At 37.9% G+C, this 20,726-nt stretch overlaps 1 protein-coding gene and 1 non-coding gene across 6 annotated transcripts; both read left to right on the forward strand.

Annotated features, from left to right (window-relative positions):
* Positions 1–413: 413 nt before the first annotated feature.
* TRNAG-UCC (transfer RNA glycine (anticodon UCC)) lies at positions 414–485 on the forward strand. The gene has a single exon. It is a non-coding gene; the product is annotated as a tRNA-Gly (tRNA).
* Positions 486–13,464: 12,979 nt separating this feature from the next.
* LOC137711104 (SPX domain-containing membrane protein At4g22990) lies at positions 13,465–20,097 on the forward strand. 5 transcript variants are annotated; one of them, XM_088695810.1, is made up of 12 exons: positions 13,527–13,842; positions 14,498–14,666; positions 15,007–15,065; positions 15,454–15,574; positions 16,200–16,511; positions 16,724–16,828; positions 16,965–17,422; positions 17,773–18,074; positions 18,678–18,856; positions 19,114–19,304; positions 19,419–19,552; positions 19,734–20,097. In XM_088695810.1, the coding sequence occupies exons 3-12, from the start codon at positions 15,013–15,015 to the stop codon at positions 19,970–19,972; spliced, it is 2,094 nt and encodes a 697-aa protein (XP_088551936.1). In that variant the 5' UTR covers positions 13,527–13,842; positions 14,498–14,666; positions 15,007–15,012; the 3' UTR covers positions 19,973–20,097. The 5 variants fall into 5 exon arrangements, with proteins under 5 accessions (XP_068306408.2, XP_068306411.2, XP_088551936.1 ...); XM_068450309.2 differs by having other exon boundaries at positions 13,554–13,842; positions 18,672–18,856; XM_088695809.1 differs by having other exon boundaries at positions 13,578–13,842; positions 14,491–14,666.
* Positions 20,098–20,726: the final 629 nt, after the last annotated feature.

Consider the following 20,726-nt stretch of genomic DNA (forward strand, 5'->3'; position numbering starts at 1 on the left):
TTGTTATGCACGTTACTGGTTTTTACTTATGTAACTATGTCCAAGTGCAATGATTTTGCTGTCGTTCTGCAAGTTTATAACTTGCTAACTGGAGGGGAGAAAGCGAGGGATTCTGATATGTATATCAACTGGAGATAAATGCTTCTTGAAACTCTCATTGGATACGCACCACAACCACCACCGCAGCAAGTGGCGGAACTAGGTTTTAACCACCACCACCAACATATCGAAAACAGGGTGGTTATCGAATGTCCGATACTGTTAATCGATGATAAGACTGTTTGGTTCTTCAGAGAACTGAGGAATGAAAAACAAACAAAAAATTTCAGGAATATGCTCTTCTTTGGTGTTTTCTTTGTCAAAATTAGGCGACGAACATGGTGATATAATTTTGGCACTCACTATACTGTATAGCGTTTGTAGTCCAACGGTTAGGATAATTGCCTTCCAAGCAATAGACCCGGGTTCGACTCCCGGCAAACGCATTTTTGTTTTGTCTGCTTTTTCATTTCTACTTTTATTTTTGTGCTTAATGTAAAATGTTGTTTTCTGTCATTTAGTAATATAGTCTAATAGTATTATTCACTTTTGTAAGTGAGAGGTCTTAGGTTCGATTCTTACTAAAGGCAAATTTCAACCACATTATTGCTAACCCATTGTGAGACTAAGCCTTCTCATTCCCCTTAGCGTAGATAATGTGGTTTGTTCAAAAAAAAAAAAAAAAAAAAAGGGTTGTTTTCCACAACTCGGACTTTGAATCTTGTTATTGTTATCTTTGGAGAGGACTAAGTTAACTTAAGACGTATTTCAACCTTATAAAAGAAAAAACATTAGACAAATAGCTAGTTGCTAACTGGATATAATCGAGGAATAACTTTTAAGAATTCAGATTGATCACAACGAGATTAAGCTGATCAAGCTCGCCAAGTCCAATTGTGTTGTTCCCCTTGCTGTGAATTCCAGCAGCCCTAGAAGACAAGTTTGTACGCTCTACTTCCCCACCATCGAAGTCACGCTTATCAGATGAGCAATCTGTAAGCACGACTAGTTTCTCCACACTTGACTCTGCGTTTCCAGGGAGAAAGAACCCGGTTAAGGATTTTAAGCACAGATAAATAGCTTATTAGTCATTTAGCAACAATGTAACTAATTTGTAGTCAGCTTCGAATAAAAAAAGGAGCCAGGAAATAAGAAATGTATACCTCCACATGCTGCATCTAATGTCGCCATGTTGGTTTTTAATCTTAACGATATATTTCTTTGCTCTACTGAAGAACTTGAACTGAAGAGCACAAAGCTAGGCATCGATGGAACTGGTGAAGAAAACTCAGCTAGACTTGATTCATAGCAGCTGCTAAAAGAAAAACCTCCTGATGCAGGGCAAAAACTAACATTGTAAACTAGGAAACCTGAGAAAGATGATTTTCATGTGAATGCAGGTGATTGCCACAGTTCCACTTCACCAGCTGTGGGTGAGTCATTATCTAAGCTAAGGTTATGATTCCTATCGAATAATGGCGTAGAGAAAGAATTATTGGAGCATGAGCATGGCAGCTGGATCAATTCATCTCTGATGCTGCTGGGTTGAAGAAGTTCGAATTAGCCCAAGAGTTTTGTTTATAGTTGCAGTTTATAGATTTATAATGAACGGTCAAGATTATAACATCTTAATGGTGTATAACTTGACACGTGTCGTATTTGTTAAGAGTTTAATGAAAGCATGTGTAATGCACGTGATCATTGTCACGGTGCAATGGTGGGATTGCAATGGCTATAATGCTTAGTTTGTCGCCGAGTTTCGTGGATCGAATCCAATGAAGGTGCATGGAGCTATGAACTCCATTTTTTGTTTGAATCTCATCTTCATCATACTACGTACCTTCAAATTCATTTCAATTACTGATTGATTTGATTACAAATACACAAAGAAATCTAGCTCAAAACTCTCCTAAACACTAACAAGAACCTCTACCCACTTCCATCTGTTTGCAAACTCGGTTGTCCAACTTGTGCGTCTCTTGACTTGCACATGCACGATCTTTCATCCTAAACCCTAAAATTCATAGAAACTTCATTTTAGCTCCGAATGTGATTTCGTTTGTGCCCACACGTTCGTATCGACGAATGCTACGTGAATAAATTAAAAGAAAAATTCCTACATGTCAATGAGTGGAAGTCAACAGAAGTCAAAGCTTCTATCGTTAAGGGTATTTTCGTAAATTTAACTAATTAAAATGTAAATTTAAGACTCGACATCCATTAAGTATGTCTATCCTTGCATGCATATTTGCAGCTGGTGTATAATCTCGTCACTTTAGCTAGATCAGAGGAATGCGTTTGAAGCAACATTCTGAAAGCTAGAATACATCACATTTGTACGGTACAAGGATCGAGATGAGACATAGTAGGCAATGCCTACGCAAATTTGAGTCGTTCTACATGAACGTTGACGTTCTTATCTTTCCCGTTATTGAAGTGACAATCCACAAATGAGCGGTAAAGAGATTGCTTGCGAGGGCTTTAAGAGATCGCTTGCGAGGGCTTTAAGAGAGCTAGTGTAAAGGAGAATGACAATCAACAAAGATTCACATCCTTTCTTTGAAGACCCATATTGGTACATTACGGCGGTGCAACTTGGCACATGGAATGTACACCTAAAAGCGTAAGCACGAAATGTCAGGTTCATACCAGTAACCAACTATAATGTCGAATAGGTCGGGTGGTAATGGGCCTCAAGGCGTGCCAACATAGTTGCATTCAAGATTGCATAGCCCTAGGTGGAAATCGAAAGCTTGGTGCGTTCACCAAGGTCCGAATGATCATTTAAATTGCGCTTTATGATCGCTTTACAAGGCTGTGTTGGGGTGAACATGGGAATTCAATGTCTAATTATAAAACCATGCAATACTTTATCAAAAACCTTAGATATAAACTCTTTGGCATCATCCAATCTTCCAAACTTTATGGGATAATCAAGATGGTGAACCCTTAAAATTGACCAGGAGGTTTAGCAGTAATGTGTGTGGACAAAACATGTGACCAGTTTGTTGATTCATCAATTTCCCCAATGAGAAAATTTGGCAAAGTGTGCCTGTAAGCACAAGATTCTTACTCGAATAAGAAGATGTATCCCAAATGGTCATGCCAAAACAAGTAAACTGCTTGAATCACCCGGCTCTAGGCCGGTCACATGTGGCTTGTCCTAGTTAGGAGGTATCCCATTGGCCTAAAATGAAGCTGTAAGCTCATTTTTTGAGGTGGTGCAAAGATATATCACTCTATTTGCTTTAGTGGTTTCATTCATGATCATTGTTCTCTTGAATATCCTTAAAACTCAATAACGTTCTTTCAAAATAGGGAGAATATAAGGTTTCTTAAATGGTAATGCAGTACCTTTCATACAACGAGGAGTGTGCCATCGCTCTTAATCAGGTTGGATAGACTTGAAGTCATTGTTAGAGGTGTGATTTAGGTATAAGGTTAGTGTGCATAGTGTTGCATTCATCCAGACAACTAACTCTCCCATATTCGTACCTAATCACGTGTTTAATTGAATTTGGGCATATGTATACATGAAACATGATTCAGTTAACTCATATTTGAGGACAATATCGATAACATTATTCCTAACCAAAACAAACACCTAACATGAATCCAAGAATATAGAAAAATGTTCACAAAGGAAACCAAAGTTAATAAGGGGAATCGGCCAACAAGGTCATTCATGTCAAAATTCTGCTCTTCCAACCATGTTTGGTGGAGCAAAATTAGTCTCACATATTGACTATGAGAATGGTACTCCTCAACAACATTCGTAGGGGCACAAATGGGTGCATAACCAATGATCTATTCCATCAAAATGGAAGTAGATTCTATAGGGTTGAGGTTTAGGAATACTATCCCCTATTCTTGCGTTTTAGGTCTTAGGTGTCAAGGGTCAGGCTTCAGGCGTGATGCCACACCTTGGCAAGCCCTGATTCTACCATATGTTGTAAAAATAAACTCGAAATTGGATTGTGAGAGAGACAAACCAGATTTGGCTATGCATTTCGGTGGGCCCCAACCAAAACTGGGTATCACCTTTCGGTAGACTCCAGCCAAAACTGAGTCTATACAGCTCTCTCATATTTGTGGTAGTAATCAAATATGAGAATTTGGTGAACTTCCGCTTTCTACATTGTGTTTCAGGAGCAAGTTAGAAACATGGAAGGACGAGAAAATTATTCTCCAGTCAAAATTCAACCAAATTTATAAACTTCAAAATTGTACTCATTCATGGACATAATCATGATGTGTTTCAGGCAATATCTTTCATGATTATACGATTCGTGGGAGTGAGCCAAAGAGCCATGGAATCCTCGTTCGGTTGGTAGTTCCATTTGTAATGCTTCAGGCATAAGTCTTTGAATGAAGATCATGGCGGATGCTTATTCAACTTCTTGATAGTCTACTTGAGATTCACGTCTTGTACTTACATAAAGTGGTTTTTGTTAGAAACATCCAAATTAGGAAATGGAACTTGTGACGATTTGACAATCCACTAAGTGGAGGGAACAAGATTATGAATACTGCTATGAGAAATAAAACATCCATAAGCATCAAAGTTAGAACATTTGGGTTCTAAGACATAGTTTACATGAAAAACTTTGAGTTTCCATGGGTGTATTGTTTTATGAAAACTTTGGGTTTCAAGGACACTAAATTCAAAACTACAGGTTTGAGTTTAGTTATGAATTTCCAGTTCATAAAAGGAGGTACATGTAAGAACACATAATACAATATACAACTAAGTGTAGTGGATTTGGGTTGCTTTAGGAACTCAAGTGTGAGTGCTTAGGGACTACAAACTATAGTCAATGGTTCAAAGAAGAGAAATAATTTATTGAATCGTTAATTACCAAAAAGTGGGTTTCAAGCCAATAACATTTTATGTCTTGTCAAATTAGTGGATTGCTGGTCACTTTAATGAATTCAATAGATCGTAACCGTCCAAGTTTGATCGTAGGAACAAAATAATGACATTCAGGTCATTTAAACTTTAATTGGCTTCGGGCCAAGCGAACAAATTATCATAATAAGCGTTAACCATGAACACCCTATAATCACCTTGCATTAGCATTCCGTCTGATTGTCGAAGTCTTAAATCTCCTATTTTTCCATTGGTAACGGCTTGTATTAGCTCCAAACACTCTGTATCACTAAACTGTGCAGCTCAAACTCGATCCCCAAGAACTGGTCACACTTGGAAATGAGCAAGTAATGTTGCTTGATGTTTAGTGTCTAGGGTTGCACGTGTGCTCCTAAGTTTTGTCAGAATTGGAAGGTGAATATCTCAAAATGTGTTTACTTTCCCATGAGATTTTCTACTAAAGGCATCAGCTACTAAGTTCGCATGACCGGGGTGGTACTCAATGGTGCAATCATAGTCATTTATTAATTCTATCCATTGCTGTTATTGGAGGTTCAGTTCATTCTGAGTGAAGATGTATTTGAGGCTCTTGTGGTTAGTGGCACGTTTCCCCACAAAGGTAGTGTCGTCAGATTTTTAAAGCAAAGACAATGACAGCTAGCTCCATATCATGTGTGGAATAGTTCATCTCATGTGGTTTCAGCTGATGAAAGGTATAAGAATGACTTTACCATACTGCATCAACACACAACCTAAACCATTTAGTGACACTATAGATTTCGAATTTACTACTATCGTCGGGAAGAGCAAGGACAGGGGCATGAGTAAGGCAGTACTTCATCCGCTGGAAACTGTTTTCACAGTTATCATTCCATTCGAATTTAATGCCTTTCCTAGTCAACTTTGTGAGAGGTAGAGCTATGGTGGAGAAATCTTTCACAAAGCGTCGATAATAACCAGCAAGACCAAGAAAACTTTGTATTTTAGTGACATTTTGCGGACATTCCTAGTTCTCAACTGTTGTAACTTTCTGGGGATCAAGGATCAACAAGAATACCATCAGCTGAAATTATGTGCCCAAGGAAAGATACATGATTCAACCAAAAGTGACACTTGCTGAACTTGGCGTACAACTAATTGTCTCAGAGTTTCTTTAAGACTAAGCATAGATGTTTAAATGTCATCCTCGCTTTTAGAATAGATGAGGATGTCGTCAATGACTACTATGACAAATCTATCAAGGTATAGGCAAAATATCTAGTTCATCAGGTCCAAGAAAGCTAATGGGGCATTCGTCAACCTAAATGGCATCACAAGGAATTCATAATGACTATATCGAGTTTAGATTGTTGTCTTGTGAACATCATCACTTTCGATCTTTAATGGATAATAGCCAGATCTAAGATCGATTTTGGAAAATAATCGAGCACCAATTAGTTTATCGAAGAGGTCATTGATTCGAGGAAAAAGATAACGGTTTTTAATCATTACGCGGTTGAGTTGCTTGTAATCGATGCAAAGTCTCAACGTCCCATCTTTCTTCTTAACAAATAAGACTGAAGCCCCTCATGAGGAAGAAGTACTAGGACAGATGAAACCCTTATTTACAAGTTCTTGTAACTGAGCCTTAAGTTATCTTAGTTCTGCAAAAGCCATTCTGTAAGGTGCTAGGGAAATTGGATTTGTACCTAGAATTAGATCGATGTTGAATTCTATCTTTGAATCAAGCAACAACTAAGGTAGATCTTCTGGGAAAAACATCGGGAAACTGGTTGACCATGTCAACATCATCGAGTCGTACATAGTTATTTTCCTCTACCACCATGTTCGCCAAGTATCCTTCACAACCTTTCTTTAACATTCTTTTCGCCTTCATGGTAGAGATAAGTCTATTATTCATCTTCTGATGTTCACCAACGAACTGGCAAACCCGGTCGTTGAAACATGACTACTTTATTTCGACAGTACCATGGCATAATTTTAACTTAGCCAATCCATTCCTAGAATCACATCAAAGTCAACGAGCTCCAAATGAATGAAGTTAGCTGGCACGATTTGATTTGCAATGATGACATGGCATCTTTTACACTCATTTGAACAAAGCATAAATTGCCACACGGTATAGCGATGCACATATCGTACCCAATAGGAGTACCTTGGCGTTGAGTTAGTTGAGCAAACATATGGGATATCACCGAGTGAGTAGCACGTAGATCAATAAGCATTCTACCAAAGTGGCCAAGAAATTTGAAAGTACCCATGATTAAGTCGAGGTTGTTCTTTGCATCTTGATAGGTGATGTTGTTGACACAACCATGAATCTACTATGCTCTTTTGCGGCCTACTCCCTTATTGCCTCAACCTTGATTTCCTCATCCCTGGTTGTTCTGTTTGTTTGCTACACTGCTACTAGACACCTTTCCAAAGTCCTGATACTAAAATTCATTGTACAACTGTTGTCTAACATCATGGTATTGTGGCATATTCTCTAGATATTGCATCACATTCCAGATGTAGGGAACCATATGAGCTGGATACTGGTTGACTAGTGGTGGATAATAGGTTACTTCCCCTAGTTAATTGATGGCTCCACCATACGCGGGTTTTCGCTAAGGCCTTTGACCCAAAAACTGGGTTGGATGGTAAGGAAAAACTCTTGGGAGTTGTTTCTACTACCTCTGTGGACATTGGTTGGCTTTGAGTTCTTATTGCTCACAAGTGTAACATGCATTGCTTCTTTGCTTACACTTACCATAGTGACCGGTGTTGCAACGAAAACAATTCTGAAGACCGGAGTTCTTAGAGCTCCCTTATGGACGGAATCAGGGACTCTGTCTGGATCTATCTCTGGGGAGAGATGAGCTGGAGTTAGACCCCCCACTAGATGATCCAGAACTATAGTCGATCCTCTTGAATGATTTGTTCTAGCAAGGGCCGAAAAAAAAGAAAGATTGACCACGGTTATTCTTCTTCTGGGAGTTTCCACCTGCCTAATCAATTGTGTTGCTCAGGCCATTCTCAGATTCCTCGATTCGAAGCAAAGCCTCATAAAATTCATGGTAGGTAATGTAGGAAGTGCCCGATGCTAAGGTTCAAAGTTGTTTTCATAACCCCTTCTTGAATTGGAGTAACATCTTAGATGGGTCGTTGGCGATAGCAGGGCAGTAGCCTGGCAAGGTTGGTAAACCTCTTGTGGTATTCTATCATCGCCATGTTGCCCTTCCTTAAGTTTTTGAATTAGCTTATTTTTAGGCTCGATACTCTAGAAGCAAATACTTGATCTCGAAATGAGCCTTAAAGACATTCCAATTCTTCTTATCAACTCTCATAGGCCTACCAAGCCTCGACTTCCTCCTGCAGGAACCAAGTAGTTGTATGGGCCCACTACTCATCTGAAAAATTACCTTGGCACTGTATGGTTATACCACATCTGCCTGAATTGTATCAATCCATAGAATGATTTCCTCACGACATTCACCATCAAGACATACATCTCTTTTGAGTACTTGTGTCCGTATAGTTTGGTGCCGGTTCGGCGTCCTTATACTCTTATGAATATAATCACCGTGATTGAACCTGGCACCGATGATCCGTGAACTTCGCAAGACTAGCAGCCTTGTCTTCAGGCTCGAAAACCTAAAGGCCGAGACGTGTTCCTTGCTTGGCTGCAATCGCGAGATCAAGAAGTCAGCAGCGTGCTCAACGCAACATCAGCACATTTTACTCCCTGGCCAAGCTCAGTTCGAGTTGGCATACCCCGCATCAACCGAAGGACGTAGTTAGCTTATTAATTATTCGGCCTGCGCGCCACATAGACTTAGTAGTTTTTAGAGTTAACAGGTACAAAAACATGATATGAATAGCATCGCTACTATAATTATAAACTTAGGTACATACATTTGTTGGAGCGGAGTGGACAGCAATTGCCCTACCTAGTTGTACTTGCATACGTTCTTGACATTGCAGCATTATTTATTATCATTCTATTAGATTGTTGGTTGCCTGAGTCCAAATTAAATTAAGAATGTAATTTTATTTTATTTTATTTCTTTAATAATTTTCTATTTCTTATTGTAAATGGTTTATGAGTTATTGTTTTCCCGTCCCTACAAAGGTTGGGTCTCTAAAAATATGTAATTCCACAAGGGTATGAACATTGAACATACCTCCCTTTTCACTTCTCAAGCTCTTCTTGACAAATAGTTTGGTGATAAAATATTATTCCACATTACTATGCTTATTTTAACAGAATTGTATTAGTACTAAAAAAATCTAATTGTGCCCTTCAAACTTTCCATATTTAAAGAAAGCACAACAAATAAACAGTGCCAATAGTAGTTTCATATAATTATCGGTTGTATTTTGTAAATACATAAGTTAAGTCAATATTGATGTGCTCCCTTGCAGTTGCCAATCTTCATCCATATAGGCAAAGTATTGTCATGTAAAAAAAAAGATTCTTCTAACGACCTTTGCCAATTTAATTTTATAATTTGTAACTTAGTTAGTTAAAAGGATTTATCCTTTGCATCTAAAGTTCAATTCTTCTCTTTCAATCGCTTGTGTACGTAAAATCTAAAAAAAAAAATTACCTTTACATTACCTTTACATTAAAGGAAAACTAATGAAAGTGATGGTAATGCTAATGACATTACCTTTACATTAAAGGAAAACTAATGAAAATGGCTTGAAAACTTTGAGTTTTAACGATAATGACAAAATAAAGAGTAAAGTGAATAGTATCAGGATTGACTTTTTAGTGCAAAAATATGATTTTTTTTGTTAAAATGAACAATACCGGGAGCTTTTCGTTAAAGTTCCCTTACATTAATCACTTGCCTCCTCTCTTTTCACCCTTGCTGATTGTTCCATTCTCCTCTCAGCCAATAGTCAGCCCCTAATTTGCTTTCATTTTTCTCTGAGTGGCCTAAATGGAAGGAATGCATGCGAGAAAATGAGTTATAATTAAAACTATACATTAAAGATGAGGAGATTCAAACTTGAACCTTCTTTCAAAAGGCAACAAAAATTCTCAACGAAATCTCTACATTCTGGACATACACATTTGTCGATTTAGTTAGAGAAATACTAGTAAACCTCTAAAAAGCTAATTCATGGCAATACTCATAAGGATTAATTAAATACCTAAAACCCAACCTTTTAATGTCATTCCAAATGGGTCTCAATCTTTTAAATGTTTCAAATAAGTACTCAATCTATTGAATATGTAACATCCCACATCGCCCAAGGGAGTGAATCCTGTAAGGCTTATATGTATATTCTCATCTCTACCTAGCACGAGGCCTTTTGGGTGCTCACTGGCTTCGGGTTCTGTAAGAACTCCGAAGTTAAGCGAGTTCGCGCGAGAGCAATCCTAGGATGGGTGACCCACTGGGAAGTTCTCGTGTGAGTTCCCAGAAACAAAACCATGAAGGTGTGGTAGGGGCCCAATGTGACATCCCACATCGCCTAGGGGAGTGATCCTTATATGTATATTCCCATCCTTACCTAGCACAAGGCCTTTTGGGAGCTCACTGGCTTCGGGTTCCGTAGGAACTCCGAAGTTAAGCAAGAAGGAGGCTAGAGCAATCCCATGATGGGTGACCCACTGGGAAGTTGCTCGTGAGTTCCCAAAAACAAAACCGTGAGGGAATGGTAAGCCCAAAGCAGACAATATCGTGCTGCTGTGGTAGAGTCGGGCCAGGGAAGTGGTTCTGCCCAGGGCCGGGATGTGACAATTTGGTATCAGAGTCTAACCCTGGCCGCGTGTGTGCCAACGAGGACGTCGGGCCCCTAAGGGGGGTGGATTGTGACATCCCACATTGCCTAGGGGAGTGATCCTTATATGTATATTCCCATCCTTACCTAGCACGAGGCCTTTTTGGAGCTCACTGGCTTCGGGTTCCGTAAGAACTCCGAAGTTAAGCGAGAAGGAGGCTAGAGCAATCCCATGATGGGTGACCCACTGGGAAGTTGCTTGTGAGTTCCCAAAAACAAAACCGTGAGGGAATGGTAAGCCCAAAGCGGTCAATATTATGCTACGGTGGTGGAGCGGGCCCGGGAAGTGATCCACCTCGGGCCGGGATGTGACACCCAAAGTAGACAATATCGTGCTACGATGGAGTCAAGCCTAGGATGTGGTGGGGGACCAGGCGGGGATGTGACAATTTGGTATCAGAGCCAATCCCTGGCCGGAAGTGTGCCGACGAGGATGTCGGGCCCCTAAGGAGGGTGGATTATAACATCCCACATAGCCTAGGGGAGTGGATCCTATAAGCCTTATATGTATATTTCCATCTCTACCTAGCACGAGGCCCATTGGGTGCTCACTAGTTTCGAGTTCCATAGGAACTCCGAAGTTAAGTGAGTTCACACGACAGCAATCCAAGTATGGGTGACCCACTGGGAAGTTCTCATGTGAGTTCCAAGAAACAAAACCGTGAGGGTGTGGTAGGGGCCCGAAGTGGACAATATCGTGTTACGGTGGAGTCGAGCCCTGGATGTGGTGGGGGCCCGGGTCAGGATGTGGCAATGTCACATCAGTTAAGCCCCAGTTAATTTTTCCGTTAAATATACATGTGGCAGCAATCAATCCCAATCTTTAGCTTACTTGGACACTATAATAATTATAAAAATAACTTCACAAAAGACATGAAGATGAAAATGAATACACAATTCACAAATAAAATGGAAAAAAAAAAGAAAAAAATGAAGATCGGGAAATATCAAGCCTACACCACTTCCAAACTCAACCTACACGGAATCCAATGATTAAACGGTATTGAATTGAATAGAATATGGACCCAAATTGAAATTACATGAAGAGTACAATCTCCTAGCAAAGAAAAGGGTTAAGGATTCAAATAGGTTTCAAGGAGCTTGTATCTGCTCATGTGATTTTTTCATTTGCCAATGTTCGGCTTGTAAAGGTTCCAGTTCTTCTTTGTGGGTGGTAAAGATGATGCTAGCAATATCATAGCAGTCCATATCATTTCAGCAACCTCCATGACCTTCTTCTTGATGTTGGCAACTTAAGTTTTAGGGTGGAGTTAGTGTTGTGCGTTTACTTTGGAGGCGATGGCCTGATGGAGGTAGTAGTGATCGATAGTTGTTGGAGGCCAAGCTTCCATGATATTCTATTGATTTTGGAAACAAAGTAAAGCCTAATTAATTTAACAGAAATTTAACTGGGGCTTAATGAATGTGACATTTTCAATATGTTGCGTACTTGTTTGAAATATTTAAAAATATTGAGACCAATTAGAAACGATACTAAAATATTGAGGAGTTTTAGATACTAAATCATATTTACAAATAACTTGACACATATTGTAATTGTGGAATTTTAATACACTAATCCAAGAAATAATACGTAAATAGAAGTCAAACATTCTCATGCGGTGACCATGACAGTTCACAATATAGAAATAGAGCGATATTCCGTCGTCGTACGTCTTTTTTAATTTCCTTATTTTATTTGTCATTTATTTGGTAAGACATATACTGTTTTTATGAGGTGTAGGAGTAGGCCACATTACGTCACTTTCTATTTCTTAATTTATTATATGGATTTGGATTTGGATCCTCTTCTGAGCGGGGATCTCTTTAAAATTATATTAATTATAACTGTTGGATGAAAATCTAATGGTTCACACTGCTTGATCAGGACAATAGATTTAGCATTGCAGAGCAGATGAATAAGCAGGCCATTAGGGCCGCAAATTTTGTCTTTTAGCAACTTTTTCACGTGATTCGCGTTGCTAAATGCTAATTCCAATTTGCAATTACACGGTCTTAAATCATGCACACGGATTTGCGTATTACAAGTTTACTGTTATTATAGCCTACCGTGTTATTTGTATTATGTTTTCTTAGATGTCTTTTCTGTTTGCATGACCTTCGGACCCCTTAAAGAAAATTAATAATTAGGGGTTTTTGTTGGGAGAAATTTTGTATTGTGACCGAAACACAAAGGAGTACATGTGTTTTTCGTTAAAGTAAACAGTACCGTAAATTTTTCGTTAAAACTTTCTAATTTAAAACTATAAAACGAATCCGAATGACTCTCTCTCCAATAATTGGAATAAAATAGAAAAAAGTTACTAGCAAATGATTTGTCCATCTTCTAAATTTCTTCACCCCAAAAAGGTATACAAAAAGTAGAACCGGGATCCTCTTCGGATTCCCAAAAACTGAGTTTAAGGATCAAATGATCCGGACTGTTGAAATTTGATCAAACGGTTATAAACAACAGGTCTCTCTAAAAGTTATAATAATTGTATCTGTTTGATCAAATTTTAACGGTCCAGATCATTTAATCCTTAAACTTAGTTTTTAGGGATCCATATTCCAAAAAGTACACCCATTCACTGTGCAGCCACTTAAATCACTTTCCTTCTTCCCCATTTGCCACTATACATTTCTCTTCTCTCAATTCCCATTCCGTCCCTGCAATTTAATGTTACAGTTTGATGATATTTTTTTTTATTTGTAAATGAGAAATATTAAGTTTGAATTTTGTACATGATAAATTCGATACTTCGCTATTCAGTACTACACTTTAATAATATTTTTCTTCACTTATTTTCTCTCTCTCTCTCTCAATAATGTAAAATATATCGCTTACTCAATAAATTGCCATTCCGTTCCCCAAGTGTCATCAAAATCCGATCTTTCTGTGTACACCATACAAACGACTCTCTCTCTCTCTCTCTCTCTCTCCTCCCTCTGTCTCTGAGCTTCTTGTTCCGAGCTTTCACCATCTTCTTCGGCCTTCGTTATTCGCGCATATACGTTTCTGATTTGAAACGTTTTCCTCGATTTGTGCGTGAAGAAAGCATGCAGTGATAGAATTGCTGTGCTCGAGGGCGGTGTTCTTTGATGGCCATCTAATAAGTTTCTTCATCAAGCTCCAGCGTTCCGAATTCGCCAAGGTAACTCAATTTTCTCGCCATTTGTTTTGCTTGAATGCGCGGATGCGTATATATGTTTATATGTATATGCAGCCGTGAATCTCTGTGGATTTTTTCACTGATCGATTTGTGTTGCCGAGAAAATGAGTTTCGAAATCATGTGTTGCACGTTGCTTGATGATGTAGATTCCCTCGAATTTTATTCGGAGCCTGAGATTGTTGGAGTTGAGCTTGAATCTTCTTTTCCGAGTTTATTTTTTCTGATCAACCGAACAGAGGATTATTGGAAGCTTTTTGAACTTTTTATCTTTCGAGTTTAACGAAAAATTCGTGCTACTGTTATTTTTAACGAAAAACCACATTTTTACACTAAAATGTCAATCCTGATACCCTTTATTTTGTTTTTATCGTTAAAACTCAAAATTTTCAAGCTATTTTTCATTAATTTTCCTTTTATCTTTTGCTTCGGTTGATTGGTGGAATACTTTTTCTTTGTGTTCTTCCTCATCAACTTATTGTTTCTTTTCTGTTAGGAGTATTGTTATAAATGATTACATATTAATCATAAATGTTTGTGAGAATTAATTATGTTTTAAATTTATTAATTAATTGTGATATGATGATTTTAGTATGTGATAGACGTATAAGCTTGTCTTTGTGTACTGCAAGTTGACAGCCTTTGTTTGTGTGGAGTGTGGACTTGGTCAAATTGGGCGGTTTATGATAATTCAGTGAGCATTAGGATGACGAAACGTGGAATCAATGCAATTTTCTTAAAATCCTCTAACTACGTTGTTCAAGGGCGTACGCCGACTATTGGTTTCAGTGATTTGTGGTTGAAAGAGGTGAAATCATGTGGCAAATGTTGCACGTTTAGTTCCACGTAAAAATACCTTTTCTTGACTCATCTGTGTGTGTGTAAATGTTGATATGAACTGAAAATGTACAATAAAATAGTGGTGAATCTTGTTTTTAAATTATGTATAGAATCGATTGGCCTGAAAATGTGCAATCTCAATCAACATTACTCAGGCTCTGAAAGAATGCTGGCTGTATCAGCAGCTTCTCTGGCGGACAATAACAAGCGGTTTTGCATTTCTTGTTTCTTGCACAATGGAATCTACTTGGTGGTAGTTTTCACTTCATCTTCTTCTTTTGCTAATGCAAGTGTCTTTTATTTTGTAGTGAGAAATGGTTGCCTTTGGGAAAAAGCTGAAGGAAAGACAAGTTCAAGAATGGCAGGGGTATGTTTGATTGATCTCACTTTTTCAACTATGCATCATCAATAGTCGGTACATTGTGACTGAGATTTTGAACCCTTCTCTTGTAGAAGGGTAATAGAATAAAAGAACGGGTCTGAAGATGACATTCTTTGATGACAAACATGTTGTGTATTAACCCTGAATCTTATCGGGAAATTATGTGGTGGTGTTAAATTATTGTTGATGCATCATATGCCTGCAATCTATGCATATCAGTAAAGTATTAGAAGGGGAGTGATATTAAACATGCATCTGTGCAGTTGGTAACTATACATATCATGTCAATGTTGTTGATAAAATTTCCTTAGTTCTACTAATCTACTTCAATATTTTTATTGCGTTTGCATGCTCACACCTTGTTTTCATTCAGGTATTACATCAATTATAAACTTATGAAGAAAAAAGTAAAACACTATTCTCAACAAATTAAAGTTGGAGCAATAGACCGGAGGCATGTCCTAAAGGACTTTTCAAGGATGCTGGATAATCAGGTATGCAGGTCATCCATGCTCGTTCACGAATACCATAAGAGAATTTTTATGAGAAAGTTGTGAACCTTGGCATAGATGCATTTTCTAAGGTGTCAAGGAACTGTTAACTTTTGGGCAGTTTATAGGAAAGTCTGATTAATTCATTTATTAAAGATAAATATGTTTAGTTCCTTTCACTTTTCCCTTTAGTATTCTCTTTGGGGAAGGTGTGGGAAAATCTATTTTTAGCCTCCTGGAGGCATATCATAAGTGAATTGAGATAAAGTTGCTGTGGCTTGTACGTATATACCTTTCAACCTATATATTTATGCACTCAAGAACACAAATTCCCACTTATATTAAATGTCTGTGTCACTTTTCTTTTGTATGGTAATATTCGTGTGTATCGTCCACCTGCATATTCTATATGCTTTCACATATACCGATGCCCCTTCATTTGGTGTGTGTGTACATATATATACCTACATAAGTGTATGTAGTATGTATCACCAGGAAGATCGTAGCATATAATGGTTCTTTTGAGTCTTTATTCTGGTTTATCTGACTTTTGCTGTTATTCATGACTCATGAGAGGTGGATAACGCATGTATTTCCCTTCTTCTTTTTTTATTTATTTCAATATCAGATTGAGACTATTGTCCTTTTCCTGTTGGAACAACAAGGACTACTTGCAAGCAGGATAGCCAAACTTGGAGAACAACATGATGCTCTTCAGCAGCAACCTGATATATCCAAAATATCTGAACTACGAGAAGCTTATAGACAAGTGGGCCGTGATCTTCTGAAGCTTCTCTTTTTTGTTGAGGTGAATGCCATTGGTCTGCGTAAGATATTGAAGAAGTTCGATAAACGCTTTGGATATAGATTCACCGACTACTATGTCAAAACTCGTGCGAATCATCCTTACTCACAGCTCCAGCAAGTATTTAAGCATGTGGTAATATGTTTGATCAGAGGCCTTTCCACCCATTGTCCTTTCAAACATTTAGAACATTTCCATTGTTGTATATTATTAGGTGCTGTTCTAAAATATTGGGGCAAACATGACAGAAAACATAAAGTAGCCGTTATATAACTTGGCATATTATTAGAAACTGCAAACTCATAATTTCAATGTAAATGACCTATCTTGGACAAATAATCTTCCAGGGCATAGGGGCTGTTGTAGGAGCTGTATCTCGCAATCTTCATGAACTTCAGGACCGACAAGGAAGCTACTTATCAATATATGATCAGCCTGCTCTTCCCCTCCAGGTTTCTTTCGTAATTTGATGCCTTAATTTTCGTTGTTTCTGTATTTTCTTCCATAAACTGTGATGTTACTCTTCAAGCTGGAAGCATTCAAAAATGTTGGTTGTATATAATAATGCTTACTATGGTTCATGTGTAGGATCCTGTTATTGATTCAGTAAAAGCAGCTGTGGACAGGTTAACCAATTCAACAAACTTTCTGAACTTTTTGGGACAACATGCACTTATTCTGCAAGAAGATATGCTGCCTGCTCCCATGGAGGAACAAGTTGATGATCAGAGATACCACTTTATGTCACTTGTCTTGAACTTAGTGAACACATTCCTTTACATGGTCAATACATATATTATTGTTCCTACAGCAGATGACTACTCCATAAGCCTTGGTGCTGCAGCGACAGTTTGTGGTGTTGTGATTGGAGCAATGGCTGTTGCGCAGGTGTTTTCTTCAGTGTATTTTAGTGCATGGTCAAATCGTTCATACTTCAAGCCTCTTGTATTTAGCAGTATTGTTCTTTTTGTGGGAAACACCCTGTATGCTCTGGCTTATGATCTTAATTCGATATGGGTACTGTTGATTGGTCGTCTTTTCTGTGGGTAAATAATTCTTCTACTTGTTCCTCTGATTCTTCTTTTGGATATGGCAATAATATTTTGTTGGAAGTAGTGGTTTAGGGAGTTTTGGAATTTCTTGGCTTTGATTAAAACCTACAGAGCTATATACTTGCAACTCTACTGGTTTCCAAATGTAGAAATGAACACTAGCTGCCTCAGTAACAAATGACAATTGTACTATACTGTGCTTTACAACATTTGAGTACTGTAGGTCTGCTCTTGACACACAGGCTTTGGTTCTTTAACTTTTCTCCTCTGGCTTCTTGGAAACTTGGAGGAATATTGACATCTTTCATCAAATCAATTGATAAATTTGTGCTATTTTGTTTCAGGTTGGGTTCTGCAAGAGCTGTTAACAGGCGTTATATTAGTGATTGTGTACCTCTGAAAATCCGCATGCAGGCGTCAGCAGCTTTTGTTAGTGCTAGTGCCCTTGGAATGGCATGTGGTCCTGCTCTTGCTGGCTTACTTCAAACTAATTTCAAGATTTACAAGCTTACATTCAATCAAGACACTTTGCCTGGTTGGGTTATGGCTATAGCCTGGCTTCTATACTTAATATGGCTGTGGATCTCATTTAGAGAACCTGCTCGTGAAGATGAAGTGAGTTCTGTACAAGAAGGATCCAATAGCGGTATGTTGACTCATATCAGTAGTTAGTTTATCTTTTAAACATATTCTGTTTTGTGTCCTTATAAATCTTAAGCTTCTAATGACGCAATATATTTGATCTAATTTGACCCCATAATTCTCAATTTATTGCTGTGTAATTACATCCTTAAACGCATCATCAGTTGTCAGTCATGTGCTCAAATTAAAACCAAACTACCTCTTTGACATTCCTGATTTCAACAAGCTTGACATGTCGAGACCAAAGAAAAAAAATGAATGTGACATGTTGGTTAAGCTTGGTATCAACGTGGTCTTTGGCATTGAAGCAGACATGCATAATGTCTGCCTATGAGCGGATCATTAACCATTAATGGGTATAGATCTCACTTGATAAGTGGGCATTGAACTCAAGTTTGTTTATTTCAGTATACAAATCAATGGTGGTTAATGAGACATTGATAATAATTCTACCGTAAATTAAGTGTGATTTAAATCGGTGCCTAGTCAACTTAGCCATGATTCTGATTGTGAGGGTTGGAGCCGTTTTTTGCATATGTCCAATGCAAAGTATGTAGTTGCAGTTCTAGGAGCTAACAGTTATTTATCCTGCAATTGACAGGAACAGCAGTAAGCGATGCACTCGAGAAAGGTCTTAATCAACCTTTGCTCATTAGTGCTGAAGACAGGAGAGAAGATGAAGATGGTGACCAAGATATTGATGAAAGTGAAGAAGCTCCAGAGGAATCTCGTCGACCAGCCACTTCAATTCAATCTGCATATCGACTACTTACACCCTCTGTAAAGGTATTTCACTGATTTTGAATTACATATATGTTTTCACATCTCATTTATTCCATTCATTGTGCCTTTGATGTCCATGTTAAAATTGTTTTTCCTTTTCTTTCGTGCTAAATCTTTTAAATGCTTTGTTTCCACTCCTGCATTGCATTAGTAAATTGACTGCCATTACTTTCCATTTGGACTTAATTGCATTAGTAAATTGACCGCCATTACTTTCCATTTGGATTTAAACCCGTTCAACTTCTTTATGGTTTCATCAGGTTCAATTGTTGATATATTTCATGCTCAAGTATGCTATGGAGATTTTACTTTCAGAATCTAGTGTTGTTACGACGTACTACTTTAGCTGGAATACTAGCGAAGTCGCAATTTTTCTGGCGTGTCTTGGATTAACCGTTCTTCCAGTAAATATTCTTGTTGGGAGCTACATTAGCAACATGTTTGAAGACAGGTAATTTTTAACAGCTCTCATTAGATAGAGTGCTTTGTATAGGGGCCGGTGAAATTTCAATATTTATATTTTCCTTGCTAACTGCTGGATTCGTTCTTGCTGTCGTAATTGCAGGCTAATTTTATTAGTATCTGAAATAGTGGTTTGCATAGGCATAGTTATGAGCTTCCATATGTTCAATCCGTACTCTGTGATACAATACGTCAGCTCAGGGCTCATCATGTTTGTTTCGGCTGAAGTACTTGAAGGTGAGATATTTTTATTCAATCCCTTACAGAAAACAGAGATGTTACTCAGCGAGCTCTTAGGAATTGAAGTATATGTCAGTTTGTTATGTAGCGGGAGACGCACGAACAATTTCTGCCTCTCTCTCTCTCTCTCTCTCTCTCTCTCTCTCTCAAACGTTATCTTCAACCGCCATTTATGCAGGTGTCAACTTGTCACTTCTCTCGAGGGTTATGTCATCGAGGCTTTCCCGTGGAACATACAATGGTGGATTACTTTCAACAGAGGCTGGGACGCTCGCTCGAGTAGTTGCAGATGCCACCATAACTCTGGCCGGATACTTGGGAGAAAGTAGGCTCTTGAACATCACCTTGCTTCCGTCCCTCCTGATTTGCGTTACTTCCATTATTGCCACCTGCTACACATACAACTCTCTCTATTGATTTATCTCTAAATCTATTGTATCAGAGGAACGCCCCTCACTTCCCAATTCAAGTCCTCAATTCTTTTCCAATGAATCACTGCTATTTTGTGATAGAAATTCTAAATAAAATGTCGTTGTAGATAATCTACCAACCTAATATAGTTAATCCTCCAGGGATGGGCAAATACTCGCGGTTATGGGTAACTACGGTTACCCGTTTATTTAAATTCATGGTTACAATTATGAGTAATGGTTTAGATAAATAAACGGTTATGGATATAACTTTTATCCGTGAAATTTAAATGGATTGTTATATATATTAATTGCAGTCATAATGGGTATACATTTATTTTCTTATATATATAAAATAAAATGAAATAAAAACAAAAAACCTAAGTTGGTGCATATTTCATTATTTGTTAAAAAATTGGCATAATCATTGTCCATGGATTGGTCAGTTCATTGGGATTGTATGTTTCTAACTTGTCAGGGTAAAACAGTACCTTTCCCTGTTTATGCCACCTGTGATGAGGAATTGGTATATTGTTAACTCTTCTGAACTTGATTGGCTTACTATAGTGAATATAATTTATCAAACACCAAAGCCATGACCTATCATGAATTGGGTATTTAAGTGCGATGTTGTACCTGTGTAGCTTAACTATTTCAATGTTTATCGTACCTATAACAGTGTTTAATTATTTATAAAAAAAAATTATAAGAAATTTTTCTTTTTTAATTTTTAAGTTGTTAAAAAAATATGAAGACAGGTG

This window comes from Pyrus communis, chromosome 6 (genome assembly GCF_041283825.1).
Source record: "Pyrus communis isolate YQ-2024b chromosome 6, ASM4128382v1, whole genome shotgun sequence".
NCBI classification, from domain to species: domain Eukaryota; kingdom Viridiplantae; phylum Streptophyta; class Magnoliopsida; order Rosales; family Rosaceae; genus Pyrus; species Pyrus communis.